Source organism: Hippocampus bargibanti, linkage group LG17 (genome assembly GCF_051943395.1).
Source record: "Hippocampus bargibanti isolate YZ-2025 linkage group LG17, ASM5194339v1, whole genome shotgun sequence".
Taxonomy (NCBI): Eukaryota; Metazoa; Chordata; class Actinopteri; order Syngnathiformes; family Syngnathidae; genus Hippocampus; species Hippocampus bargibanti.
The window spans coordinates 251,926-279,222 of record NC_142750.1 but is presented as its reverse complement, the minus strand read 5'-3'; the positions used below and the strand labels follow the sequence as shown (position 1 = coordinate 279,222).

Sequence of the window (27,297 nt, the reverse complement as noted above, 5' to 3'; positions counted from 1 at the left end):
CAGCACCCCCACCCGTTCATATGTTTACATTACATCATGTCTGTCAAGCGTTAGCTGGGGTTGGCAAATGGACGTTCAAAAGCCACTTTTTATTTTCTCATACGACAGATTTAAAATGCTCGTTATCATATCAAAACTACGGAAGAGAGTTGAAATATATATACGTATTAGATATGGGGTATTATTCTGAGAAAAAAGTCGTATATTTGCGAGTTTCAAACTCGCAAATTTGCTAGACCTAAAGTCACAAATTTGCTAGATTTAAAATAAAAAAATTGCTAGATTTAAAGTCACAAATTTGCTAAACGCTGCTAAACCACCGCACGACCGAATGATGTGCATGTATCTCAAACTTTTTTCTCCGAATAATACAAATAAAAATGTCATTGATAAACACTGTGCACAAAACAATGGCATACAAATAATCATAAAAAAATAATATAGCAAAAATATCTAACTATATACAGTAATATAATGTTTAACTTCTAGATAGATATTCGTTTATTATTATTATTATTATTATTATTATTATTATTATTATTATTATTATTATTATTATTATTATTATTATTATTATTATTATTATTATCCCCTTAGTAATGCTTGCCTTACACCAACTGGAAATCAACAATGGAAACCAGCAAAGTTTAAGCACAAAAAACTAAAAAAATGGATTATTATTATTATTATTATTATTATTATTATTATTATTATTATTATTATTATTATTATTATTATTATTGGTTGGTTGTGTGTGTTGCTTCGAATTTGGAATTTCGACTTGATATTCGTGTGGTTTGTTTGCGGGCGGGACTCGTGTTGAGCGTCGGTCGGGTAGATAGTGGAGGCAGCGTGCGCGTACACGACGAGTGCGTGGCGCCGCGCGGTCACGTTTTCGTGCTGCTGCTGTCACGAGCTCGATCCCAGGGAACGAACGGGCTAACAGACCTACCTACCCGGACAATTCAAATTCCATCGGCCATCAATTCCGAGCCCGACTTCGTGCTTCCTTTTGCCGCACGATCGCAACAGCGCGGCCACGCTTTGCATCGGTAGGCTGACAACAATCGCCAACTGTCGTTTCGCTCAACCGGCGACGTATTGCAGCATTTGAACGCTATCGAGCTAGCCAGCTAGGCGGCTAGCTAGCTAGCTAGCTGGCTAGCTCGCTCTTCAGCTAGCCGGACGGCGGCCGCGACTCGAAGACAACTTAGCGGCGCGTTCTCCTGCGGCATTTTCACTTTGTGCAATTGCCGAGCAAGACATCAACGCCGCGCCGAGTGTTAAATATCGAGCACGTTTCTCCCTCGGCCGCGTACGCGTCGCCTTCTTCTTCTCGTTTAATCCTCGCTGGCTCGGGGAGGATTGAATGAAATAGCTTGACAGATAGCCAGCCAGGTAACGGGAAGAGGGTTTATTGACCGCGCTAAACCTTGATCGCCGCCATTCGGCCACTCTCGCACACTCCCGCATACTCAAAATCATCTTCACAAATCGCCAATGTCCCCGTTTTTTTCTCCACCGTCGACGGCCAGCGCTAAGTAGCTAGCTCGTCCTCCACTTCCAAGTTGGCCGTCGTCCACTTGATCGAAGAAAGTGACCAACGGCGGATATTTTTCCCCTTTCAGGCCGAGTGAAAAGCTGCCAAAATGCCGGCTGTGTCGAAAGGAGATGGAATGCGCGGATTAGCCGTTTTCATTTCGGACATAAGGAATTGTAAGTCAACTTTTTCCTTCTTTTCTTTTTTTTTTGGCGTGCTTGTTGGCAGCCTTCCACCAAAGCTGATAAAAATCATTTGACGTTTGTCTTGTTTTCGGGTTGTAACGCGTTCCACCGCCATCGGTTTAGAGTTTGTGTAGTCTGGAGAACTGACCCCTCTGTTATTAAAGTGCAGAATAGTGAAGCACACGTTATTCTTTCCACTTTGGTGTCAGACCATAAATCATTCCAGGCTATTTTGTGACCGGGTACTGTCAAATAAAAGACGACAACACTAAAATCCCGGAGAAGAGTGATGTTCTGTCGGCCGGCCACGTTCTTGGCCCAGAATGTTGAAGTCACTCTTTGCGGTGACATCCTTCTCAATTTGACCCTGCAGGTAAAAGCAAGGAAGCGGAGATCAAGAGGATCAATAAAGAGCTGGCCAACATTCGCTCCAAATTCAAGGGAGACAAAGCTCTGGATGGCTACAGCAAGAAGAAATATGTGTGCAAGCTGCTCTTTATCTTCCTGCTTGGCCACGACATTGACTTTGGACACATGGAGGCCGTCAACCTGCTGAGTTCCAACAAATATACAGAAAAGCAGATTGTAAGTTGGCGTCGCTTTTCTGAACCGCTGGCGCCTTCCGCTTGGCACAAACGCTCCCGGGGGAATTGGAAATACAGTCGTACCTCGGCCTATGAACGCCTTGGCTAACAAACTTTTCGCCTTACCAACGTTAAATTCACCAGAATTTAATCTTGGCATACAAACTATTTTTTGGGATACACACGGAGCGCCGCGATGAATGATGTTTCGTTTGCGAACGAGCCCGTTCTCCTAACAAGGAAATGGCAGCCCACTCTATTTTTTGTCCTCTACGTGATTGGTCGAGAACGCAGCAGTGAGGGGGCGGGGGTTACAGAAACACAGAGCTGCAAATAAAAATAGATTAAAGCCGCACGTGATTGGTCAAGAACGCAGCAGTGGGGGGGCGGGGGGGATTTCAAGGCTAGCCACGGAAGGTTCGAGAACTTTAAGCGTCGTACAGGGATTCATAGTGTCCTTCGTCATGGTGAGGCAGCCAGTTCTGACAATAAAGCTGCCAAAGCTTACAAGGAATCATTGCTCAAGATGGCCACTCCATTCCATCAAGCCATCAACGACCATCACAAAGGTCAATAAAACCACTTTATTATAAAGTACGGTTTATTTCTTTAATTACAATACCGTAGCACATTTATTATACATAAAATGAGGTCTATTTTGTGTAGTTTTAAGACTTAAGGAAAATTAGAAAGTAGAAAATGATGTTTTATGGGGACCTGGGAACGGATGATTCTCATTTTAATGGTTTCCTCTGGGAAATGAATGTTTGGGATACACACTTTTCGCCTTAGACACGCTTTCTGGGAACCAATGAAGTTCGTAAGCCAAGGTATGAGTGTATAATAAAGCTCCAAAATGCAAAATGTGTCTCCTTCTGAAGCGGTTCCCCATGTCTCCAGGGCTACCTGTTCATCTCGGTTCTGGTCAACAGCAACAGCGAACTGATCCGCCTGATTAACAACGGCATCAAAAATGACCTGTCCAGCCGCAACCCCACCTTCATGTGCCTGGCGCTTCACTGCATCGCCAACGTGGGCAGCCGGGAGATGGCGGAGGCCTTCGCCAGCGAAATCCCTCGCATCTTGGTCGCCGGGTGAGCCGCCGCCGCCGCTGCGTTCGGCCGCCGTCGGGATCGTCTTGACGCCGCGCCGACGTCTGCCGCAGAGACACGATGGACAGCGTCAAGCAGTCGGCCGCTTTGTGTCTGCTGCGGCTCTACAAAACCTCTCCGGACTTGGTGCTGATGGGGGAATGGACGTCCCGTGTGGTGCACCTTCTGAACGACCAACACATGGTAGGAGCGTCCTTGGGGGAGCAAGCTGACGGGACCGTCGCGCTGCGTTTTGGTGGCGAGCGCTCCGACGGTCCATCTTTTCGGGCAAACGGGTGACGAGATAGAGCCGGGCTTCATCCGGCGCTGTCCTCTTTCATTTCATTCCATTGAAGTCCCGTCAGCGACTGTCCTGCTGCTGCTGCTGCTGCATAGCAGTGCTTCCCAATGGTCATTTTTCTCTTTGCAGGGTGTGGTCACGGCAGCCATTTCTCTCATCACCTGTTTGAGCCAGAAGAATCCAGATGAGTTCAAGACTTGCGTTTCCTTGGCGGTGTCTCGACTCAGCAGGGTGAGTCGCGAGCGCCAGCCGGCGCGCCAACCGTTTGTGGCGTCGCCGAAGCTGTCGATTTGTCGGAAAGCGACTCAGCGGCGAGAAGGCGCCGCCGCCGTTGTTTGTGACCCGCTTCCCGCCGCTTCTCCAGATTGTCTCGTCGGCCTCCACCGACCTGCAAGACTACACGTACTACTTTGTCCCGGCGCCGTGGCTGTCTTGCAAGCTGCTGCGCCTGCTGCAGTGCTACCCTCCTCCCGAAGACGGCGCGGTCAAAGGCCGCCTGGTGGAGTGTTTGGAGACCGTCCTCAACAAGGCGCAGGAGCCCCCAAAGTCCAAGAAAGTCCAGCACTCCAATGCCAAGAACGCCATCCTCTTCGAGGCCATCTCCCTCATCATCCACTACGACAGGTGAGCCGGGGGGCGGAGCCTCCCTTTGACCTCGCCGGAGGGCGTCGTCTCAGGGTCGACGGGAAACCGCTTTTGCTCCCGCAGTGAACCAAATCTGCTGGTGCGAGCCTGTAACCAGCTGGGTCAGTTCCTGCAGCACCGAGAGACCAACCTGCGCTACTTGGCTCTGGAAAGCATGTGCACGCTGGCCAGCTCCGAGTTTTCGCACGAGGCCGTCAAGACGCACATTGAGACCGTCATCAACGCGCTCAAGGTGACCCATCGCACGCGTCGTCCGCGCGCCGCCGCTTTTAACTCTTTCACTGCCAGACCACGTGCCAAAATGTGTCCGCTCCAGTGCCAGGGTTTTTGTCATTGCAGGACCCACACGATACTGACTTTTAGGACCACGTTAGCATCCGACGCGGCGTTAGAAACCTTAGACTGTCTTCTTTCACCAGAAAAAAAAAGAGTTAATGCCTCAATCGTATGGGTCTGGTGTCGTCTAAGCTTGAAATGTCCAAAATACAATGCGATACATCCGTATCGCTTTATATAGCACTTGAACAACAGCCGGAGCTGGAACAAAGCGCTAACGTGGACAAAAAAGAAATGGAAGGGAAAAAAACATTGCCAGAGGCCATGGCCACCACTTTATCAGCACCAAAGCATGAAAAAAACAAAAGCCAAACAAATTTGGGGATGTCAATTCCAGAATAAATTGGTGAATGGGAGTGAATGAGTTAAAAAAGACTTTAGTCATTCAGTCCGTACCCTTTTCTTCTCCCTGGACACCGTTGTCGTTTGGGCAGACGGAGCGGGACGTGAGTGTTCGGCAAAGGGCGGCCGATCTGCTGTACGCCATGTGCGATCGCAGCAATGCCAAGCAGATTGTCGCCGAGATGCTCAGCTACCTCGAGACGGCCGACTACTCCATCAGGGAAGAGATGGTGCGTGAAACTCACCCAAAAACACAATTGTGTGCTGCTTTGTTGCTCCGTCTTTGTATATTGGGCAATTTTGAGTTTTTAGTCCCAACAGCGGCGACATCTGCGTTAAAATGTTGCACAGTAAAAAACACAAGCGCCGTGGATGTCAAATAGCGCCGACATTGCTCCCAATGAAAATCGGCGCTACCGAGAAGGAAAGGAAGGAAACAGTCCAACAAACGGCACACGACCAACCAAAAGCAGAGCTCTCGACGCCATCTTGGATCTTCCTTTTTTGTCTTCCAGGTACTCAAAGTCGCCATCCTGGCGGAAAAGTATGCTGTGGATTACTCCTGGTACGTGGACACCATTCTCAACCTCATCCGCATCGCTGGCGATTATGTCAGCGAGGAGGTCTGGTACCGCGTCATCCAGATTGTCATCAACCGCGATGACGTGCAAGGATACGCTGCCAAGACCGTCTTTGAGGTACTGCTACTTTGGGAACCATTGAAGCATGCTAACTCACGTCGACTATGTTTGCAAGAACCTCTACCATTTAGTGCCAAAACAGGTAACATCCGAGTTACGACCACCCGTACTTAGGACGACAACCGCCAGACCTTTTGTTCTTAATTCTACGCCTGGCACTGCAACGCGCAAACAGCCGGCAATGCATACTACAATTTTGGCCAGCCAGCATGTCACACACTTGCACAGCAATCTACTGCGTGACTACACGGTGTCCAATGTATTATTATTATGATTATTATTATCACTACACCCAATACAGTAGTTATACAGTGCAGATACCGTCTCCTGTAGTACCGTGCACTGCTTTTTTCCTTTGGCGTGCGCCTGAGTCCAAGCGTGGATGTCGGGCGGGCGACCTCTTCTGGCCGTTAGCAGGTAGAGCAGGGCAAGTTTACCATTTCTAAATGAACTGTACAGTAAACCGTTTTGCATACATAACAGGTACAGTGATAGTCATAAAAATAGATCGGATAAAATGATAACAATGACACTAAAAGTGATCAAATGTATAAATGAAGTGTAAACAGTTTGGTATATAATCGTATTCAATAGAAAAGGTGGCTTAAAAACAACAGATTGTCATCGGCGATGATGTAAATGTCACGTCGGCCATTTTGACTGACGACTGTTTGGTCGTAACTTGGATGTTACCTGTATTTATTTAGTCGTCACGTTGAGAGGGGAAAAAATCACTTCCTGTTTGTTGCAGGCCTTGCAAGCCCCCGCCTGTCATGAGAACATGGTGAAAGTCGGAGGCTACATTCTTGGAGAGTTTGGTAACCTCATTGCTGGTGACCCCCGTTCCAGGTAGATGGATTCTTTCTTTTTGTTGTAATGTCTTTTAGGCAAGCCGATGTTGCGTTGCCAGCTTCCAAAGTAACCTGCCTTGTGTTCTTCAGCCCCCTGGTCCAGTTCAACCTCCTTCACTCCAAGTTCCACCTGTGCTCCGTGCCGACTCGGGCGCTGCTGTTGTCGGCCTACATCAAGTTCATCAACTTGTTCCCGGAGACCAAGGCCACCATTCAGGAGGTCCTTCGCTGCGACAGCCAGATTCGCAACTCCGACGTGGAGCTCCAGCAACGTGCTGTGGAGTATTTGAAGCTCTCTTCTATCGCCAGTACCGACGTCTTGGTAATTCCGTCATTCAGTTTTTTTTTGGGGGGGGGGGGGGGGGGGAGCTTCCCTTCATGTCATCACATTTTCAGAAGAAAAGTCCAATCTGTAAAACATGCATTTCAAGGATGCTCACCTTACGACCGGGGTTCCTCTTTTCATATGCCAGATAACGTAGACGTGCGCTCTCAAAGTAGTTCCCCTCTCATCATCATCATCATCATCATCATCATGCAGGGAGGAGAATTTTCCGCCCATCGGCGGATTTCCGACTTTTTCAGACCAGAATGACCAAATCGAACGAAATATATATTCTCACTTTTTCGCTCTTCATTTCCTGTTGGCGGAAAGCGCCATTTTGATTGGATGATGCTAACTTAGGTGCTGTTGCAGTCCAAACAGGTAAACGCCCCCCTTAGAATTAGCAGACGAGTAAAAAAAAAATACATTGGGTTGACTGGACCGAAGGATTCGCCTTTGTGGTGAGAAAAAGGTTCTAATTTGATCCATTGTAATTTGCAATGAAACAACAGATCGCATCGATGAAACAGTGGAATGTCAGTGGCACGAGGACAAGCCCCATGCTAACGTTAGCATCAATATACTTCTGCGAGAGGCAGCGGAAAGCGAACGTGCAAGCTAATGAGCAGTGTGCAGGCTAGCTAGCTAGCAGTAACCTTGCGCAAGTTGACTTTTATTCTGATAGTTTGGCTGGATTTTTACCAATCGTGAGGGACAGAAAAGCATTCATATTCATGGTGAGTATGATCACAAAGTTATTTGGAATAATACATGCTGACATTTTGTTGAAATCACATTCAGATATATATATGTGTGTGTGTGTGTGTGCGCACGTGTGGCCCTGCTGCCTTTTTTTTGTTTTGTTTTTCAGACTTTTTTCTCATTTGTCATTCTCATCCCTGATCACGAAATGTTATTTTTGGTTCCTTTGGTTCTCCTAGGCCACGGTCCTGGAGGAGATGCCTCCTTTCCCCGAGAGGGAGTCTTCCATTTTGGCCAAACTGAAGAAGAAAAAGGGGCCCGGCGCCGTGTCGGCGACAGACGTGGAGGACAGCAAAAGGGAAGGCGGGGAGCTGAACGGGGGCGGCGATCGCGCTGCGGACACCTCGGCAATGGCCGCCTCCAACGCCGTAAGCGAACCGTCGCAGGCTCACGAATGGCACGTGGGCGGGCCAACGGCTTTTGTACGTTTTGTTCCAGTCCACCCCGTCGCCCTCGGCGGACCTCCTCGGGATCCGAGCCGGGCCGGGAACCGGCGCGGCGGCGGCGCCCGGCGCCGGCAGCCTCCTGGTGGACGTCTTCTCCGAGGCGGGGCCCGCCGCGCCCTCTGCGGCGGTTCACGACGACGGCTTTCTAAGGTGAAGCTCATCCCGTCCGTCCTCGTAAGCGCAAATTACGGCGTTTGGCCAATTGGAGAGAGAAATGTGGTGTCTGGGCGCTTCCCGATGCTGACTCGTCCGAGTGTCGTTCCAATCGCAGATGGTGTACACTCGTACAAGCGTACACCATGACTAACGTGGCAAAACTTCTCAAAAAGATCTCCAAACGGGTTCCTCCGCCTGCTTCAAGTTGGACCCATCAGATTGTATTGATCGGCATGTTGGCTCCATCAAAAATGTGAAGTTACTGAAGAGATTTAAAGGACAACCGACGCCTCCCGACAACTTGTGTCCATAATTTGTCAAATGGCTTCAAATGAGCGTATTTGACACCGCATATTCGAGCTATATTTGACCTTTTAAGACTCGCACTGAATATTCCGGAAGTCTTGCTTTTGAGTTGGTGACGAGTCCTCACTCCTCACATCAGGAAAGGAACGAGAAAGGACATGCAATGCATTTTGGGTGAAAACACCGTGCCATTGACGGCTCCATTTGATACGGAAGGACTCCTTTAATCGATTGCAAACATTTATGCTTTCCTCTTCAGAACTATTGGAATCATATTCATAATTCATAATGCATCTTCTCCCAATCTGAAGCCATTGTTTTGATTGTCGAGCGAGGCAAGACGTCTTGGCGTGACGCCATGAACAAGGGGGCGGGACCGTCTGAAACCGGCCACTTCAGTAGTTTTGACACACTTGAAGTCATTTTGATTGGCGTTTTGCATTTGACTCAAAATATCAGCCTGCGTGTTTTGGCTATTTGAGATGCTATCAAGCGTTTTTCTGATGTCAGTTAGGAAACCACAAAGTGTTGTCGGTTGTCCTTTAGAGGGGAGGACAAAAAGACACCAAAAGACTTTGTTGTCTTTTCACGTTTGTGAAGATGGCTTTTCTACAAGCGCTTCTCTGCGACTTAACAACCTGTTGCTTGACTGCGTATTTGTCTTGTGGACCAAAGTCTATTTTCAAACGAGACGGCTGTCAATTTGTCCCCTCGGCCGTCCGCCGCGACTTCTATCTATGATTTGGTCAGCAAATCAAACAAGTGCGGACAACTCGGAGAAGTGCAATCCGAATGAAGTCTGAGACTTTTTGTCTCTTCTTCTCCGTGGTTGGCGGCTTTTCTTGACATGTCTTTCTTTTTTTTTTTTTTTTTTAACTTACTGTGTATGTGACTTGTCTTTTGTCTTTTTCTCTCTTTTTTCCTGTGTGTGTGTGTGTGTGTGTGTGTTTTGTTTGAATGTCCGCCCTATACCGCATTTGGACATTGGCAGAGATCTGGAAGAGCCCCCCGAGACCTCTGACTCCTTATTGGTGGAGGGTTCTGGTGACTCGGAGTAAGGAAGGGCCTTTTAGTCAACCAACCGTAGATGGCGCTCAAAACCGCCATGGTGACATCATCTTCATGGTGTCATCATGGCGTTGCTCAACTCATTGATTGGCAGAAAACGGGTCCAGTCCAGCCAGTGGCAGGCTTTTTGCTCCAATTGCAGGACCCACACAATCTTGACTTTTCGGACACTTTAGACGAGGGCTGTCAAAGTCGTTGGCGTTGTCACGCGGCCGGCGCATGTGGCTTTTGTTTTTGTTTTTGTTTTTGTGTGGCCCTTTTTCTTGTGTTCCTTCACCTCACTCCTTCCTCTCTTGTCTCGCGTGGGCTGCCGACAACCTTTCAGCTCCGTTCCTCCCTCTGAGGCTCCTCCTCCTCCTCTCTCCGAAGCTGACGAACTCCTCAACAAGTAAGCTCTTTGGCCCTTTCAAAGCTTGCTCGCCTACTTAGTCCGAGAGAAAGGCCGGCTTCTCGCGGACATCCAGAAGAGCCTCGGTCGGCGCGGCGCGGCACGGCGGCCATGAGACAATCACTGTCCTCCGTTTTGCTTCCCCAGGTTCGTTTGCAAGAACAACGGCGTTTTGTTTGAGAATCAGCTCCTGCAGATCGGCATCAAGTCGGAATATCGTCAAAATCTCGGTGAGTCGCCGCTTGCCCGGATTTCGGCTAGCGTCTTTTATTCGGACTGTTTTTTTCCTTCCCAGGGCGAATGTACTTGTTCTACGGGAACAAGACGTCGGCGCAGTTCGCCGGCTTCGCCACCAGCGTCAGCTGCCCCGGCGAGCTGCAGTCTCATATCCTTTCTTGGAGGCCAACGGCGGCGCATGGCGTGGCGTGGCGTGGCGCGTCACGTGACCCTTTGCTGTTCCTTGACAGAAAGCCACAGCTTAACGTCCAAACCAAAGCGGTGGAACCGCTGGTGGAGGGAGGCGCCCAGATCCAGCAGGTCCTCAACATCGAGTGCCTGACGGACTTTTCCGATGCGCCGCTGCTGAACATTAAGTTCCGGTGAGGGAAGAGTCACGCGGCGCCACGCGACGCACAGACTGAAAGGAATCGTGCAATCTAATCTTTTCCTTGTCAATTCCATTCGATAACAGTTACCTAGCTAGCTAGCTATCTATTAGCTGTCTAGCTAACTTGACGGGCTACCTGGCTAGCTATTAGCTGTCTTGCTGGCCGGCTAGCTATATATTAGCTATCTAGCTAGCAATCTATTAATAATAATAATAAGCGCCTTTCAAAGCTCTCAATATAGAATACAATAAATGAAATGCAATTCTAAATAGAAACACAAGATAAATGCAATTTGAAATAGATGGCTTTTGAGATGGGAAGAGAATCGATGTTACAAATAGTTGGAAGGAAGTTTGGGGGCAGAGCAGCTGAAAGCCCTATTAGCTAGCTAGCTAGCTTTCTATCAATTTGAGTTACTTTCGGGTCGAGTGAACGCTGGCGCGTGTGGCTGCCGCTGCTCACCCACACAAAAACTTCCCCTGTGACTGTAAAGTGACCTTGAGAGACACTTGTAAATGGCATGTATTATTGTGATTGTTATGGGTGTCCGTCAGATACGGAGGCGCCCTGCAAAACTTGACCCTCAAGCTGCCCGTCACCATCAACAAGTTTTTTCAGCCCACCGAAATGTCCTCCAACGATTTCTTCCAGCGTTGGAAGCAGCTGAGCCAGTGAGTCGGCGCCCACTGGCTCTTTTGTCACCTTTGATTTGCTGCAAGGGGGGACAAACGTTGCCGTTTTGTCACCCTCAGGCCTCAGCAAGAAGCACAACGGATTTTCAAGGCCAACCACAGCATGGACACCGAAGTACTCAAGGCTAAGGTATGGCCGTGTTCTCCTTCCACGTGGACCTACAGTGACACCTCAGCTCGCAAACTGGTGAAAAGTTCATCTTCCAAACATTTATTTCCCATCAGAAACCATTGGAATGAGACTAATCCGTTCCCAGGTCCCCATAAAACATAATTTCCCACTAAATGAGCCTTAAAACTACACAAAATAGACTTTATTTTACGTCGAATAAATGTGCTATTGTATTGTCATGAAAGAAATCAACTGCACTGCATAATAAAGTCGTTTTATTGACCTTTGTGATGGTCATTGATGATTGTTGCCTCTTGATGATATCCGAGATAAGCTGCCGTGCTTTCTCACTCACACTGTCCCCTGCTAGCTGCTTTTCGTTAATCCGAATCGACACAAGTTTTTCGAACCTCTTCTATTGCCTAAGCAACGGTTGCTTAGACAACACAGAAACGCCCTAAATAGCTTCCTTGTTCATGTTAAGTCACACAAACGCACACCTCCTTGGTGTTTCGCCACGATCTTCTTGTGCTTGATCGTCATTTTCTTCGGCTAAACGCTAGCCCGCGGAGGGGTCTTTTTCGGTCCTATAATAGCAAAAGTACTCCTCGATAACAAACCGCGTCTGCACTCAAAGGGGGTGTGGAAAACTAGTCCGCCAGGCGCCGTGGCGCTGTTCGACCGCGTGGTTTGGTGTTCTTCCGCCGAAAACTAGTCTGCCAGCCAAGACGATATGTTGTTGAGGCGAATCGTTTGTGAGCTAAAGCGTTCGTAAGCTGAGTGGTGACTGGATTACGATTTTCCCCGCGACTTTTGACACTTGCTTCCTTGTTGTTTGTTGCTTGCTTGTAGCTACTGGGATTAGGAGCGGCCTTGCTGGACAACGTGGACCCAAACCCAGAGAACTACGTGTCGGCCGGAGTCATCCAGACTAAAGGGCAGCAGGTTGGCTGCCTGCTCAGACTGGAGCCCAACGCCCAGGCGCAGGTACCGGCAAACATGGCTCTGGCGTCAGTACAAACAACGATCATAATACAGTTCATTTGTTCAGATGTACCGACTGACTCTGCGCTGCAGCAAGGACTCGGTGTCCAGGCGCCTCTGCGAGTTGCTGGCCCAGCAGTTCTAGGATGGCCACAGTTCCAGAACTTTGTCCTCCAACCGAGCCTCACTTCTCTTCCTCCTCTCCCAACAAAAAAGGTTCTTTATTACGAAAAAAACTGAAAAACAAGAAAAAAAACAAGGTGTAACCTACATAAGGGAAAAAAATGCAGTCGCCGTCGGCAACCATATTCTTGTCATTCTTCTCATTGAATTTGTTGATGAGCATCATGCTACATGATGCTTTTTCTTGATGGTGTCCACCTGTGTAGCTGCCGTGTGCGTTTGTGTTGTATTCCTCATGCTCCATGTACAGTGTGTGTGTGTGTGCGCTCGAATGGACGATCATTCCCGGAAGGCAAATGCAAGGCCGCCGTTCTCTCCCGTCCCATTCGCAAGCGGTTCCTGGCGACCCCCGTCGGGTCCAATCACGAAGGGAGAACGTGAAGGTCCACCGCTCTCATTTCAAGCATTCCCCGTCGCCGTCGTTGTCGGCCAATCACGTTGCACTTGAAGGCTTTTGAGGAGCCCCGCCCCCTTAGATCCAATTAGCCAAACCTCGACATTTCACTGAGCGGGAGGGTTTGTTTGTTTGTTTGGTGTGTCAATAAGTGGGCGTCTTTGACTGGATGGCTTTGGTCGACATTCCCGCGTGGCGATGGGCTTCCATGATCCATCCCAGGCTGCCCGATGGCACCTTGGCGTCTTTCCCACTTGAAAGAGTAAAAGAGGACTTTTGTCGGCCGCCGTCCACACGGAATATTCAAAGCTGTTCCACTACCCTTCCTTACCTTAAACTTGTTGTTTTTGATATGAGCGCGTGTTTGTTTGTGTGTGTGTGTGCGCGCGTGTGTGTGTCTATGCAGTATCCACTAGCTAATGCAGCCTCATGTATTGATGTTTCCAAAAAAAAAGAAAGAAAGAAAACAAATGTCCACTACCTGTGTTAGAATTAAGATTTACTCTGTAATGACAAATGTGAAAGTAAAACTATGCCATATATGGAAAGCGACGCTTCTTGTGTTGACTGTGGCGCTCCGCCAGCCTGATGTCATTGCATCCCGGAGGCCTTCACGCAACAATCCCATCAGGCGGATGCATAAAAGGCCCAAATGGAGCCTGTCGGGAGCCTGACAGCGACCGCAAACGCGTGTGGGCCGGACATGTCGCTCCGAGGCCTTCAGTCGCGCTACTTCTGAAGCGCTCCACCGCTGCGATTGACTACACGTCCACTAGAGGGTGCCGTTGGCCAGGAAAATAACTTGAGAGACACTGTCATTAAACTTCCAACATCGACGATGAACATGCGGATTCGTGATAACCTCATAAAATGTGCAATATTATTTGCTCTTTTTGCAAGCTTCGGACCTGTCCAACCAGTGACGTGCGGTGAGGTTCATGGCTGGTGAGGCACTGACGTCATCAATGCCGTCACCGCTCGTCTCGACTTAGTATTTGAACGGTAAATTCAGCGATTTTGAAAAAAATCCTAAAACGGTGAAGTTAAATGGACAAGAAATTTAAAGTACAAATCACTAAATACATCTAACTGTTTAATTTATTTTTTCATTTGATATTTCCATGATGACAGGTGAGGCACTGCCTCACCTGCCTCCACTGACTGCACGTCACTGTGTCCAACCTTCCTTCATGTAGTCCATTTTTTTTTTCTTGAAAATGGCTTTAAGAGTAAATGTGCAACCAAATCAATTTCTTCTTCTCCTTCAGCCACTTTCAGTTGACCAAACCGCGATTAAATCGAAACAACAATATATTGTCTTATGCAGCTCAATTTTTTTGCGTTTCAATTTGGATTCTGTGATTTGGGCGAGACCGCGTCAGCTCGCGTCGCACAAAAATAGCGTTCAATGCAATGAGCAATGTCTGCAATAATAATGCATTTCATTCCTAAGCGCCTTTCAAAACTCTCAAGGTCACTTTACAGTCACAGGATCAGTTATTTTGTGGTTGAGCAGTGGCAGCCACATGCGCCATCATTCGCTCAAGCCGGAAGTAACTCGGCTAGAAAGCTAGCTAGCTAATAGATAGCTACCAGATAGCCAGCTAGGTCTTCACTCAAGCCGGAAGCTAGCGAATAGAATAGATAGTACTGCAGCAGTGGGTTGCCGGTTTCCAGTCCAACTCGGTCAAATTCCAGCACAATCGCCCCCTTCGAATTTGCTTCTGGCCGTCGGAGCGGCGGTGGTTGATGACGCGCCACTGACAGGCTGCCGCGATTCGCCCACTTGCCACTGCAGACGGGCATCCCTTTGCGGAAAAAAGGAGGTTAAGTGGGTCTGGGGGGGGGGGGGGGTATGGCTGTTGTGCGCCTGCGCCCGCGGATGTCCCGGATTGGTTGAAAATGACATCACCGCTCCGAGGTGATTGTTGGTCAGAGGATGAGCTCATCGTTTGGAATCAGTCCGCTGGAGAAGGAGTAGGAGAAGGAGAAGCCACGGCGAACGCTGCGTCGCGTCGCTGGCGTCGACGGACGGACGGACGGACGGAAGCTTCTGCACAACTAACTGCACAACCGACGCCGACCCAAGCAAAAACGCACTTTTTACACAAACTAACATCTCATCAGTAAGTTCTTGCACGATCAATATCTTCTTTTGGGGGTGGAAATCAAATCCCAATGCTAGCTCAGTAGCTCTTCACCAAACGGTTCAAGCTTGACTGCACCGCCAATGGCTTTTGCTGCTTTTGCTAATTTTGCTGCATTTTGCTGCTTTTGCTTCTGTTTGTGTTTGTGAGCAGCGGCAGCCACACGCACCAGCGTTTACTCAACCCGGAATAACTCAAATAGATAGAAAGTTAGCTAGCTAGCTAATAGATAACTAATCGATAACTAGCTATCTACATAGCTAATATATAGCAAATAGCTAGCTAGGTAGCCAGCCAGATAGCTAGCTAGGTTTTTGTCACTTTGTGTTGTTGTGCGTCACGTGGATGGGATACAGATCTTCGTGGAAAGATAAAAAGTGACCCATATTGGCTAACTATTAGCCAGCTGTTCGCTATCTATTATCTAGCTCGGTTTCTGTTTATTTGAGGTACTGGCGCGTGTGGTTGCCGCCGCTCACCCGCAGAAAAAACTTATCCTGTGACTGTAAAGTGACCTTGAGAGTTTTGAAAGGTGCTTAGAAATGGAATGTATTATTATTATGATTTGAAATGCATGCCTCATGGGAAGCAAATGTGTGTAAAATGCTTTGGATCGCCTTGCAGACATGGTGTGGTCCACGGAGGGCGAGACGGAGCGTCCTCCTCTGTCCATCATCCTGCCGAGGTTCTACCTGGGAGCAGAGAGCGACGTGACCCAGGTAAGAAGACGATCGTCCTTTTCCCACTTTGAGAGGCGGGCGCGGTGGTTTGATTTGGCGCGCTTGCGGCGTCCAGGACGCGTTGGCCTCCGCGGGCATCTCGTACGTGCTGAGCGTGAGCCGGCGCAGCCCGCGACCTTCCTTCCTGCCCGCCTCCAGATACCTCCGCATCCCCATCGACGACTCCCTGCGGGCCGACCTGTTGCCGTGGATCCCTCGGGCGCTCCGTTTCATCGGTCAGGACTCGCCCCCCCCCCCCGCCCGCCGGCCGTTCGGGCGCCGCTAACTACCTTTGACCCCGCAGACGCCGCCGTGTCTTCCGGGGCCTCGGTGCTGGTTCACTGCGCGGCCGGAATCTCCCGTTCTCCGGCGCTGGCCGTCGCCTACGTCATGTACAGCTCGGGAATGGATCTGGACAACGCGTACAGGTTGACCCGCCTTCTTTTCACACATTGCCCCAGTTCGGCCAGCGTTCACTCGACCCGGAAGTCACTCCAATAGATAGAAAGCGAGCTAACTAGCCAATCGTTAGCCAATGGATATCTAGCTAGATAGCCAGCCAGCCAGCTAGATAGATAGCTAGCTAGGCAGCCAGGTAGCTAATAGATAGCAAGTAGCTAGCAAATGACCATAATCATCATCATCATCGTAATCCATTTCATTTCAAAGCGTGTTGAAAGACTCTGAAGGTCACCGTCGTGTTGACCGCGTCCGCTCGCTCGCTCGGCAGGTTTGTGAAGGAGCGCCGGCCCTCCATTTCGCCCAATTTCAACTTCCTGGGTCAACTTCAGCACTTCCAGGGCACCCTGCGCGGCCACGCCTCCTGCGACCGCCTCCCCGGCCCCCCGTCCACGGCCAACCGATCGGAGGAAGAGACGCCGGACGCCAACGGGAACCGGCGGATTTCCCCGTCGGCGAAACGGCGGACTGACGCGCTCCGGAGCCCCCCCGCCTCCGCCGCCGCTTCTCTCTCGGAGAGGCGCAAAAGCCTCAGCCTCTCCTTGACCCCCCTGGGGTCGGGCCCCCCCTCGCTCGGGGGTGTCCGCCGGGAGGAGGCGGCTGAAGAAAAGCGTCGGGTTAAGACCTCACGGGAGGAGCACCCGCAGGCCCCGCAGGCCAAGGAGGCCAAGGAGGCCAAGGAACAGGGCCTGCCGTCGCCCGTCGGCTGCGCGCTCAGCAAACTGCTGGACTGGGGGGAGCGAGTCCTGCTGGGCGGCGTTTTTGCCCACCCCGTCAAGATGGGCCAAGCGGCTTTGCCGTACAGGTGCTGAGCCCGGTCGTCTTGGGTGCACTGCACGTTTGTCCGGCGGGGCCGTCTGCGCATCCTCCATTCTTCATTGATTATTTATTTGCGCAAATGTGACTTTGATGCGCTATGTACCCGCCTGCTCGTTTTTGGCCCGCTCGTTTTTTGGCCCGCTCGTTTTCGGCCCGCTCGTCTTGTCCTTTGTAAGGTGGCGTCCATTTCGAGTCATCGTGGCTTTGGCCTGAATGGGACAGTATTTGCTGATTAAACATTGAATTTGGAGCACGTCTCTCTCACAAGCCTCCTTTTCACCTGTGTACGTCTGCCTACTGTTCCCTCCATTCGCCCCAAACAAAAGCCTTTGTCGGCTTTTTCCCAGTTTTCTTGATTTGGAGCGGCAACAGTTGAGCGTATGCCAGCAGACCGCATGTAACAATACTATCTATTAGCTATTTTACAATTCACCATCGCGTTCTTGATGTCGTTTTCCTTCTAATTTCACGTTCAACGCGGTGTTTTCAGATGAAAAAAAGGACCCAAAATGCATTGTGTGTGGCTTTCTCGGTCACTTAGGGGATCGTCATCAACTGGAAAACAAGCCTGAATATTCAGCGCGAGTCTTAAAAGGTCAAATGTAGCTTTAATATGCGGTGGAATCTTTGTCAAACGCAACTCGTCCGGAGGTGTCGCTTGGAGTGGTCTCGGTCAGTGAGAGAGGAAAAAAAAGAAGGCGCGCGGCTCAAGTGAATCGGTGAACGTCTGCCACCTGCCGGAGGATAACACAAGTGCACTTACCTCTGGCGGACGCCTGTGCGGTGACGTCACGACCACTCCCAATGACCATATAAGGTATGTGACTCGCCGAAGTGGAATTTGTTCGCGGACGAACACGAAGTGGCGAGAAGGCAAGTTCACTTTCTTTCTGTTTGTTCGCCGTCGAATTTCGAAGGAAGACGAGGCCGCCATACGCTTGTTTGACTTGATAGCGTCGCGCGGCGGTCGCTTGACTCTCTGGAGGAAGAAACGAAGCGGTTCCTCCCTCACGAGCCCAGTTTGAGAGCGGAGGGAAAGCAAGAAAAAGAAAAGAGACGACGCAACAGGATTCGAAGCTTGCTTGAAACTTCACACAAAGGCGACGGGGATTTTTTTTTTTTTTTTTTTATCCCATTGGGCAAACATTCCGGAGATTTTTCCTCCCCCTTTCAGGTGATGCCGTCTTTAGAGTCTCGTCAACGACAAAAATCCACCAATTTCACGTAAACGAGCGACGTTTGAAGTCTCTCGTACTTGGACTTTGATCTTGCTTTTTCTTATACATTACCGCGAGCCGTTTGGCCCAAAGCGTTCTTTCTTTTTTTCTTTTTTGCTTTGGAAAAGTTTTCCAAAAACGACGATGAGTGGCGACGAGGAAAGATTCAAACTGGTCGTGGTGGGAGGTGGAGGAGTGGGCAAGAGCGCCCTCACCATTCAGTTCATTCAGGTAAGGAAAGTTCCAAAGAACTTGAGCGCCAGCCCCTTTGCTAGCATAGCAAAGGGGCTCGCCGTCTACCTCCAAAGAACGAACTTGACGACGAGCCCCTTTGCTAGCATAGCAAGCGTGTCGTCCCTCTTGCCAAGTTGGTCCGCGCCGCTGTCTAATTAAGGCGTCGTGCTGGGGTGGCTTTGCTCGTTTATGGCGGATGGGGGAACGTTTGGTCATGGCGGCTTAAAGGACAGCCGACACCATATTTTGTTTCCTAACTGACATCAGAAAACCGTTTGATAGCATCTAAAATACACGCAGACTGATATTTTTAGTCAAACACTCAAAAAAAGACTTAAAGTTGCCCAAAACTTCCACGAATGAGCTCAAAACTGGAGAGTTTCAGAAAGTCCCGCCCCCAGTTGAGGGCGTCACGCCAGGATACTCCTTCACAAACTGCCTTGCTCCAGAATCAAAACAATGGCTTCAGAGAGTTCAGATTGGGAAAAAGATTCTTTCTTGTAACTCATCCTGTTATTTAGAATTTAATCACTGGGTCAAGAAAAGCATTTGTGTTCGCTTCAAAGAAAAGACCGACTATCCTAATAATACTGTCATACCCGGTGCTTGTGTTGCGCGTGTCACGCTGAGGGGCATTATAATACGTACCGGGTTTGACTGTCATGGACACGTCCTTTCGGTGCCATTTCGGTGGCCGCAAAATGATGATTTGAAGATCCAAAATGGCGAAACTGCCAATGTTTTTCAAGCTTCTTGTTTCTGGCTCGTTCCCAGCAGAGTTTGTCGTGATATTTCATGTCTGTGTACGGTGTGCTTGGTTGGGCGTCGGCGACGTGAGGCTAACCGGGATTGTGTCTCCCAGTCCTACTTTGTGTCAGACTACGACCCGACCATTGAAGACTCCTACACCAAGATCTGCACCGTGGATGGAAAGGAGACCCGTCTGGACAGTAAGATCATCTCAACTCGTCGTATTTCCAAAGATCTTTCAATCAACCGCCGTTGTAGACCGATACGAAAGAAGTCGTACAATGACAACGCGCAAAAACAAATCCAAGCAAAATGCCGTCTCATGCGGAGTCAAAGGCCACGGAATCAAAACTAGTTCAGAGACAAGTAAGCGTGCCCTCAAAGCCTACGTTTGGTTCTCGCTGCCTTGAATCGCGTCCGGTGTCGTAGCATATTTGACAATAAAGCTGACTTTGACTTTGACCTGAAGCAAGCGGGAGGGGGCTGAGGAAGGTCAGATCAGGCCGTTTGAAAACAGGATCTTCAAAAGAACTCCAAAATGAGCCCGCCGCTCTCCATTTGTAATATTAGTCACAGTTTTGAAGGACGTCTGGCGCGTGCGTGCGGAGACGGCGGGGTTAGGGTGGTGGCGGTGGCGGAAGTGGTGGTGGGGGGGTTTGTTTAAAAAGCAGAAGGCGTGTTGCAATGTGACGTGATTTGACAAATGCGCCGCGTTTGCTTCGTGGACGTTTCCTTGTTCGGACTTGCACGTGGCGGCTGAGCTGCTGCACTTTCAACTGCAACTTTCAAGTGTACAGAAACGAGGTTGTGGGTTTGAATCCGGGCGCACAGTCAGATCTCGTTTGTGACGTCGAGAGCTGTCGGCCACTATTTGTTGTACCTTTGATTCCACCTGCTGTTTGTGATGCGGACGGAACATTTGTAAGTGACATTTCCATAGGCATTTTAATAACCCCGCTTCTCCTCTCCTCTGCTAAGTCTTGGACACCGCAGGTCAGGAGGAGTTTGGGGCGATGAGGGAGCAGTACATGCGATCGGGAGAAGGTTTCTTGCTGGTCTTTGCGCTCAACGACAGGGGGAGGTAAGGAAGTCTTGCGTTTGGGGAGTTCACTTGGGACCACTTTGATCCCAAGTGCAGTCATACCTTGGTTTACGAACACTAACCAACGTTTGGCCTTACCAACGTTAAATTCATGAGAATTTAATCTTGGCATACAAACTATTTTTCGGGATACGCACGTCACTGCCGCAATGAGTGGAAATGGCAGCCGACTTTTTTTGTCCTCTATTCCCCGCCCCCAGTCTTCGGTTAAAGCCGCACGTGAGTGGTCAAGAACGTAAGTTTGTAAGCCGAGGTATCACTGCATTTGTTTTTCCAAAGTCTCTTTCTAACGTTTGTCATTGTTTTTCTTTTGTCAACTGTGGTCTCAGTTACCACGAGGTCCAAAAGTTTCACACCCAGATCCTTCGAGTGAAGGATCGGGATGACTTCCCCATGCTGCTCGTGGGGAACAAAGCGGATCTGGAGCAGCAAAGAATGGTGAGCGGGGCGACTTTTGCCGTGACCTTTGAGATGCTGGCGACGCGTGACGCAACTCCAACTCTCACTTCACATTTTGCCCTCGTTTGCCCTCTGACCTGTTGCGTCATCTCCGAAGGCTTCATTTAAAGCGTTATCCGTCTTAGATTTCCCGGGAGGACGCTCAGGCCTTTGCCAGGGAACACAGGATCCACTACATGGAGGCTTCGGCCAAGAACCGCTACAATGTTGACGAAGCCTTCTTGGAGCTGGTGCGCATCGTCCGGTACGTCTTTCTTGCCGCTTCCTTCAAGCCGCGGGATGGACGCTCGCCGCCGGTGACTCCGACGGACTTTTTTCTTCCTTCCCTCACAGAAGGTTTCAGGAAATGGAGTGTCCTCCCCCTCCAGCTCATCACGCCGGGAAACAGAAGAGCGGCGGCTGCCCCTGCGTCCTCGTCTAAGCGCCGTTGCCATGGACACCAAAGCCTCTGCAGCCCCCCCCCCTAAAAAAAGTGTGAGCGTGTGAGACGGCGAGCAAGAGACAAGATTAAGGTGCATCATATTCTCTTTGAGTGGTTCCATTTGCACTTGTACCCCCCCCCCCCCCCCCCCTCAGCCCATCCAAAAACCGGCACCAAAAGCATCAATGAAAGGTGAAGCGCGTTATAGCCGCAGTTAACTGTCGTATATTTTTGGCTCAAAACAGCAGCCGAAATAGTCGCAGTTCTGCTTAGCGACAGCAGATCATCATGACGGGCTTGAATGGGGTTCCAGCCCATAAATAGAGAACCCCCCCCCCCCCCACACACACACACACACCTTCTCAGATTATGGCCGGCCAAAAATATGGTGTTGGTGTTGCTGTTGCCGGTGGCAGCGAGGTACTGATGTCAGCCAAAGGCATCACCGCAATCGGTACTCCGACTCTAATGTGGACACACTTTGTAGGCCCTCAACAAAGAGGGGAGAGAGGGAGGGAGGGAGGGAGGGAGGGAGAGAAACAAACCATCGCGAGATGTCCTTGTACGGTCATGTGGCGGGATGTCCAGCAGGGGGCGGCAGAGCAAAGCAGCAGCAAAATATCAAAAAACGAGTCAACTCCATTTCAGACAACGACTGACAATCTTTTGAGGAATAAAACAAAAAAGAATAATATTTGACTTTAACTTTACATTTCATGTTTAAAGCTTTGGGCAACGTACATCATGTCATTTTCTTTAGATGTATTATTTGGGCAAACGTATCTATATAAATGGGTAACATCCGACTTACGACCGGCTCGACTTGCGATCTCCGGACCCTATTTTTAACATGCGTATTCTACGCTAGCAGGCCGGCAAAGCGTACGACAATTTAGTCCAGCCAGCCAGCATCTCACGCTTGCACAGCAATCGACCGCGCGATGGCACCAGAGGGGGGACTTTGCCAGTCATTTGCCTCCCAGATTTCGACTCACGACCGTTTGGTCGGAACGTAAATCGGATGTTACCCGTGTATGTGTGTGTGTATATATACATACAAATTGCAATGACAACGTTTTTTACCTCCTTAAAAAAGAAACACTATTTTGTACTTGATTAAAATACTCATCAAATCATTGTGTTGTGACTTGAATGCCGACGCGTCACATGGCACGTATGCATGCAGTCTTTTCCAGATTGAAATGCGCCGGCAGACACAACCGAGCACCCAAATTGCACAATGAATTGATGCGATTTCTTTGAAGGAATATGACGGCGCCATCATCGAGAACTTGGGTTCTTAGTTTTGTCCTCGAAGAAGCGATTTCCCTGCAAAGTACTCGTACGCCCTCCCCCTCGCTATGCCACCCCCCGCCCCCTCCCGCAGGTATGTTGCCCGACAGGTTTTAGGACGGAAGCTCGCTTCAGGAAGCCGACGCTTTGTGTGCGACGCTCTCCGGTCTGCGCTTTTCAAGGCTCAAACTCCCAAAAGACGTCCGTCCTGCGCCGGGAAAGCCAAATTGTCAAGGGCGGAACGCGCCGCCGAGACGTCTTGGGACCCGCCCGGTAAGCGACGGAGCCCGAGCGGGCGGCGAGATCGCGTCCGACCGACACGTCGGATTGACTTTGACTTTGACGGGACGGGACGGTTTCCTTTTCCCTGTCAGGGTCCGTGCGGCGTTTGGGCCTCCGCGGCGGCCGCAACCATGTGGGTTCACGCGCTGGTCTTTGTGCAGTTAGCCTCCTGCTCTCTCAGCCACCGACGACACGCTACGGGTAAACCACACCTCTCCTCATATACCACCGTATAAGAGGGACGCTGAGGGGCGGCTGCTTTACCGTCCAGCGGGACCAGGAGAGTGCGTCGTTTCCTGTTAAATGGAAGGCCCACTTTCCCGTCGCTCCACTTTTTAAAGCCCGGCTTGAGGGAGAAAACAATGTGAAATCATCCAAATCGGAGGTTCCCAAACTTGGGCCCGCGGGGCCTTGGCGGCCCGCGACATGACCAAACGGATCCTAAAATTGATATTCGACACGGGCCTCGCAATTAGTTCCAAAGGGTGAAGGTGGCCAGTAAACCATTGATGATTCATGAAGAACACAATTGAGTCTTCCTAGTCAAAAGTCAAAGTCAGCTTTCTTGTCAAATATGCTAACATGCGTGACATACAGCACAGATGAAATGACTGTCCTCTCGGACCCAGCGTGAAAGGCACTTGGAATGTGGCTAAAAAAGTAAACTAACTAAAGTCACGGAAAAATGTCGATTGTGAATGTAAAGTGAGGTAGTGTAGTAATACAAAAACAAAAAGGGTTGAGGTGAGGTCGTGCAGAAAAAAAAGTACAAAATAGAGTCCAGGATGATAGTACAGCGTGTACTCGGGGTTCGGTGAGTGTGGCAGTGGGAAGTGGCAGGGTGGGCAGGGCTGGGAGGGAGTTGAGTCTCCTGACTGCCCGGTGGCAGAAATTCCCAACCCTGTAGCAAATTCCACTTTGGATGCATTTCTTCCCGTTTTGTACTCTGTGGCTTATTTTGGATGACATGACCGCTAACGATGCTCTAGTCAGCGCCGTCCTGCGTGTTCTCGTCTTTGCAATCGGCCCCTTTCTGACTCCGACGTGGTTTAGTCAAGACATTTGGGCATCCCAATCGGGCTCCCCTTTCTGTGTCTCGCAGGCACTTCACCCTTAGTGGATGAGCGGACGGCTAACGCCTTCCTGTCCCGCGCGCTGCTTTATAACAACTGGGACCTGGAACTGGTGGTGCCGGACAGCCTTGAAAGGGAATGTCGGGAGGAGATCTGCACTTACGAAGAGGCCAGAGAAGTCTTTGAGGATGACACGCAGACGGTAACGCAACCTTCTGGATTGGATTAGCCTGTGTTCCGCAAGACGCTAGCTGGCTAGCTATTTGAGTCAGGAAACATATTAGCTATCTAGCAAGCTAGCTTTCTATCTATTACTTCCGGGCTGGGGCGTGTGGCTGCCGCATCTCACCCACAGAAAAAAGTGTCCTTGAGAGTTTTGAAAGGCGCTTGTAAATGAAATGGATTCTTAGTTTTATTATTATTATGTCATCGCGCACGATTGGTCGCCGCACCGCTGAATTTTTGCCGATTCCCCTTTCTTTTGTTTCCATCTTCAGGAAGTATTTTGGAAGGACTACGTTGAAAGCCACGGTAATAGTTTCCGTTCTTGCATTGGAGGGATTCTGACGGGCGTTTCCTCGTTTGTGTTCTCATCTCGGCGTCCGCCTCAAATCCACCGGCGTACGCGCTAGCGTCCCGTCGGCGGCGCTCACGCTACTGTGTTGTCTTTTGAAGCCTACGCGCCCCCGGTGGACGTGTCGGGCCTGGTGGCGGGCATCCTGGCCATCCTGGTGTGCGCCGTGATTGCCGCCGTCCTGGGCGTCTACTTCTACAAGGCCAAGAACAAGGCGGGAAGGAGACCCGTGCAGTAAGTCGGCCGCCGGCGCACGCTTAGGCCTCAAAGCGGCTGGCTTTTGCCGCGCTTGCTCTTTTCACTCAACCGGGGTTGAGAAATTTCGGCCAGATCAAAGTAAATATGTCCTGCATTGTGGCTTTTTCGCTCTTCATTTCCTGTTTGGGCTTGTGGTGGCTGAGAGCGCCATTTTGGTTGGATGATCTTGATTTAGCCGTTGATGTCCAAACAGGTAAACGCCCACTTTTGAATGAGCGGACCAGTAAAAAAAAAATCAAGTTGATTCACCTTTGTGGAGAGAACAGCTTCTCATTTGATAGATTGGCATTGGCAACGTAACAATCGCATTGGATGAAACAGTGGAATGTCAGTGGCACTTTCACAAGCCACATGCTAACGTTAGCATCATTATACTTCTGCGACAGGTAGCAGAAAGCAAGCGTGCAAGCTAATGAGCAGTGTGCAGGCTAGCTAGCTAGCTAGCAGTAACCTTGCGCAAGTTGACTTTTATTCTGATAGTTTGGCTGGATTTTTACCAATCGTGAGGAACAGAAAAGCATTCATATTCATGGTGAGTATGATCACAAAGTTATTTGGAATAATACGTTTTGACATTTTTTGTAGATATAGATATATATGCGTGTGCCTTTTTTTTCTCATTTGTCATTCTCATCCGTGCTCAACGTTTGTGCGCCACTTGTTGCTAGGCAGAATTCCTCCCTGCCAAATATAAAATGATCTTATGTCACTCACTTGTACGCTGCTGTCGCCATAACAACTTGGGAGAGAGGCTTCTAGTGTAGCCAGCAAGGGGGGAAAAAACGCCAAAACAAAACAGTTACGAGGAGGGGAGAATTTTTGCACATTGATTTCCCAATTTGAATAATTCTGTACTTAATAGATCATAGACGCTAATAGATAGCCAGCTGACCAGCTAGCTAGCGAATAGATAGCCAGCTGGATAGATAGCGAATAGATATCCAGCAGAATAATTGTACCTCTTAGCAAAGCACTTTTGGCAATGAATCAGTCCCGGACCCCCCCCCACGGGACCCCCCCCACGTCCAACCTCAAGTTCCAGCGTGGAAGAAACGCTGGAGAATGTCCAGATGGGCGCGCGCTTTCCCCAAAAGCGGGCCCGGGTCCTGACGGCGTCAACAATTTGTGTGTGATTTTCCTTTGAGGATGGCTCAAGACGGGCGTCCGGCCCCCGAGACGGTCCCCCTGGCCAGCGCCCCGGGTCTTCCCAGCTACAGCGAGGCTCTCAACCGCAGCGGGATGCACGACGCCCCGCCGCCGCCTTACTCGGGGTAAGCCCCAACCGCCGATGCGACATTTGCACGCCGTCGAAATTGTAAACAAATACAAAGGAAGAAGTTTTTTTTTTTTCGAAATGAAGGGTGCGTTCGTTTGAACCTGTTGGCTTTGGTACTTGGAAGCGACAGAATGGATGGCTGGCCACATGGAAGGTTTTGCGTTTGTTTGACCGCAGGGGGGCGCCATCCGAGGCCGCCGAGCCGCCAGGAGACGAATGAGGCGGCCGGCCAGACGCAGACGCTTCCGAGTGCTTTTCGACCACCGTTTGATGCATGTTGTACAACATATTTATGGACGGAAAGTCAACAACGGACACGTTGGCCAATATGACGTACATTGTAGACACGTGATCATTCGGTGCAGGTGAGAGTGAGCCCTCCCCATCTGTCCAGTTTGTGTGTCATGCGCTTGAGTCACAATAAATCCACTAAGATGTTTGAAAACAGAAGTATATTGGAGTCAACTTGTACCGACAAGTACGTGCGAGTCGGCACGAGGATGTCAAGGCGCCATTCTTGGACACGTTCCGCCATGTGTTTGTCGTTAAAACGGCAGACGAGTGAGTGACCATTAAAAAAAAAAAGCGCAGCTCGCTCACCGCTGCCAATTTCTCCCCCACAATAGTCGGCGAGCGCTGCCGCGCGTGACCAATTGGGAAGGGCGAGGGGGGGGGGGGTCTTCTTAAAAAAGGCGCCTTGGGAAGAAAAGGGGGCCAGAATAGCTTTGGAGCGGAGCTACTGAGGAACACCGAGCTGCGCCCGGGAGACAATAGACAGGGAAATATATGGGGAGGAGGTGCCCCCCCCCCCCCCCAAAAAAAAACCCCTGCGCCTCCTCCTTCTACACCTCCCTCCGTTCTAGTGATGTGGCCTTCGCGAATGAGCCGGATCTCTGAAGTGAACGAAGAGAGCCGGCTCCTAACAAGGAGCCGGAAACGGGAGCCGATTTTTTTGTCCTCTATTCCCCGCCCCCGGTCTTCGGTTAAAGCCGCGCATGATTAGTCGATATCCGTGGTCGAGGAGGGAGGGGAGAATGACAGACACAGGCGGCAAGGGGGAGGGGGGTTAGGGTCGACAGGTGAACACATGTTCTTACATTATGCTGTTATTATTATTCAATTACCGTATTTTCTGCACTATAAGGCACACCTAAAAGATAATGTATTTTTTCAAAAGCTGAAAATGCGGCTCATGTATGGAAAACATTTTAAAA

At 49.9% G+C, this 27,297-nt stretch overlaps 4 protein-coding genes across 7 annotated transcripts; all 4 read left to right on the top strand.

The window, feature by feature from the left end:
* Nucleotides 1–861: 861 nt before the first annotated feature.
* Nucleotides 862–13,548, top strand: ap2a1 (adaptor related protein complex 2 subunit alpha 1). Of its 3 annotated transcripts, XM_089018533.1 has the most exons (22): nucleotides 862–1,052; nucleotides 1,629–1,716; nucleotides 2,099–2,310; nucleotides 3,210–3,403; nucleotides 3,475–3,604; nucleotides 3,831–3,932; nucleotides 4,066–4,325; nucleotides 4,410–4,578; nucleotides 5,117–5,254; nucleotides 5,540–5,722; nucleotides 6,477–6,574; nucleotides 6,667–6,898; nucleotides 7,843–8,031; nucleotides 8,102–8,259; nucleotides 9,563–9,625; nucleotides 9,965–10,027; nucleotides 10,175–10,257; nucleotides 10,323–10,626; nucleotides 11,190–11,306; nucleotides 11,388–11,457; nucleotides 12,292–12,426; nucleotides 12,491–13,548. In XM_089018533.1, exons 2-22 carry the CDS (start codon nucleotides 1,650–1,652, stop codon nucleotides 12,566–12,568), a joined length of 3,045 nt encoding a protein of 1,014 aa, XP_088874659.1. In that variant the 5' UTR covers nucleotides 862–1,052; nucleotides 1,629–1,649; the 3' UTR covers nucleotides 12,569–13,548. The 3 variants fall into 3 exon arrangements, with proteins under 3 accessions (XP_088874659.1, XP_088874660.1, XP_088874661.1); XM_089018534.1 differs by lacking the exon at nucleotides 9,563–9,625; XM_089018535.1 differs by lacking the exons at nucleotides 9,563–9,625; nucleotides 9,965–10,027 and having other exon boundaries at nucleotides 863–1,052.
* A 1,408-nt stretch (nucleotides 13,549–14,956) lies between these two features.
* Nucleotides 14,957–17,394, top strand: LOC148885039 (dual specificity phosphatase 28). Its single transcript, XM_089018316.1, has 5 exons — nucleotides 14,957–15,126; nucleotides 15,772–15,866; nucleotides 15,943–16,102; nucleotides 16,171–16,294; nucleotides 16,597–17,394. Exons 2-5 carry the CDS (start codon nucleotides 15,774–15,776, stop codon nucleotides 17,135–17,137), a joined length of 918 nt encoding a protein of 305 aa, XP_088874442.1. The 5' UTR covers nucleotides 14,957–15,126; nucleotides 15,772–15,773; the 3' UTR covers nucleotides 17,138–17,394.
* Nucleotides 17,395–17,972: 578 nt separating this feature from the next.
* rras (RAS related) lies at nucleotides 17,973–21,847 on the top strand. The gene is made up of 7 exons (XM_089018319.1): nucleotides 17,973–18,318; nucleotides 18,490–18,592; nucleotides 19,458–19,545; nucleotides 20,324–20,426; nucleotides 20,777–20,885; nucleotides 21,032–21,150; nucleotides 21,240–21,847. The coding sequence occupies exons 2-7, from the start codon at nucleotides 18,506–18,508 to the stop codon at nucleotides 21,325–21,327; spliced, it is 594 nt and encodes a 197-aa protein (XP_088874445.1). The 5' UTR covers nucleotides 17,973–18,318; nucleotides 18,490–18,505; the 3' UTR covers nucleotides 21,328–21,847.
* A 3-nt stretch (nucleotides 21,848–21,850) lies between these two features.
* On the top strand, nucleotides 21,851–26,533 carry prrg2 (proline rich Gla (G-carboxyglutamic acid) 2). Of its 2 annotated transcripts, none has more exons than XM_089018317.1 (7): nucleotides 21,851–22,893; nucleotides 22,995–23,103; nucleotides 24,005–24,177; nucleotides 24,473–24,506; nucleotides 24,651–24,783; nucleotides 25,953–26,078; nucleotides 26,168–26,533. In XM_089018317.1, exons 2-7 carry the CDS (start codon nucleotides 23,034–23,036, stop codon nucleotides 26,301–26,303), a joined length of 672 nt encoding a protein of 223 aa, XP_088874443.1. In that variant the 5' UTR covers nucleotides 21,851–22,893; nucleotides 22,995–23,033; the 3' UTR covers nucleotides 26,304–26,533. The 2 variants fall into 2 exon arrangements, with proteins under 2 accessions (XP_088874443.1, XP_088874444.1); XM_089018318.1 differs by having other exon boundaries at nucleotides 21,855–22,893; nucleotides 26,261–26,533.
* The last annotated feature ends 764 nt before the right edge of the window (nucleotides 26,534–27,297 follow it).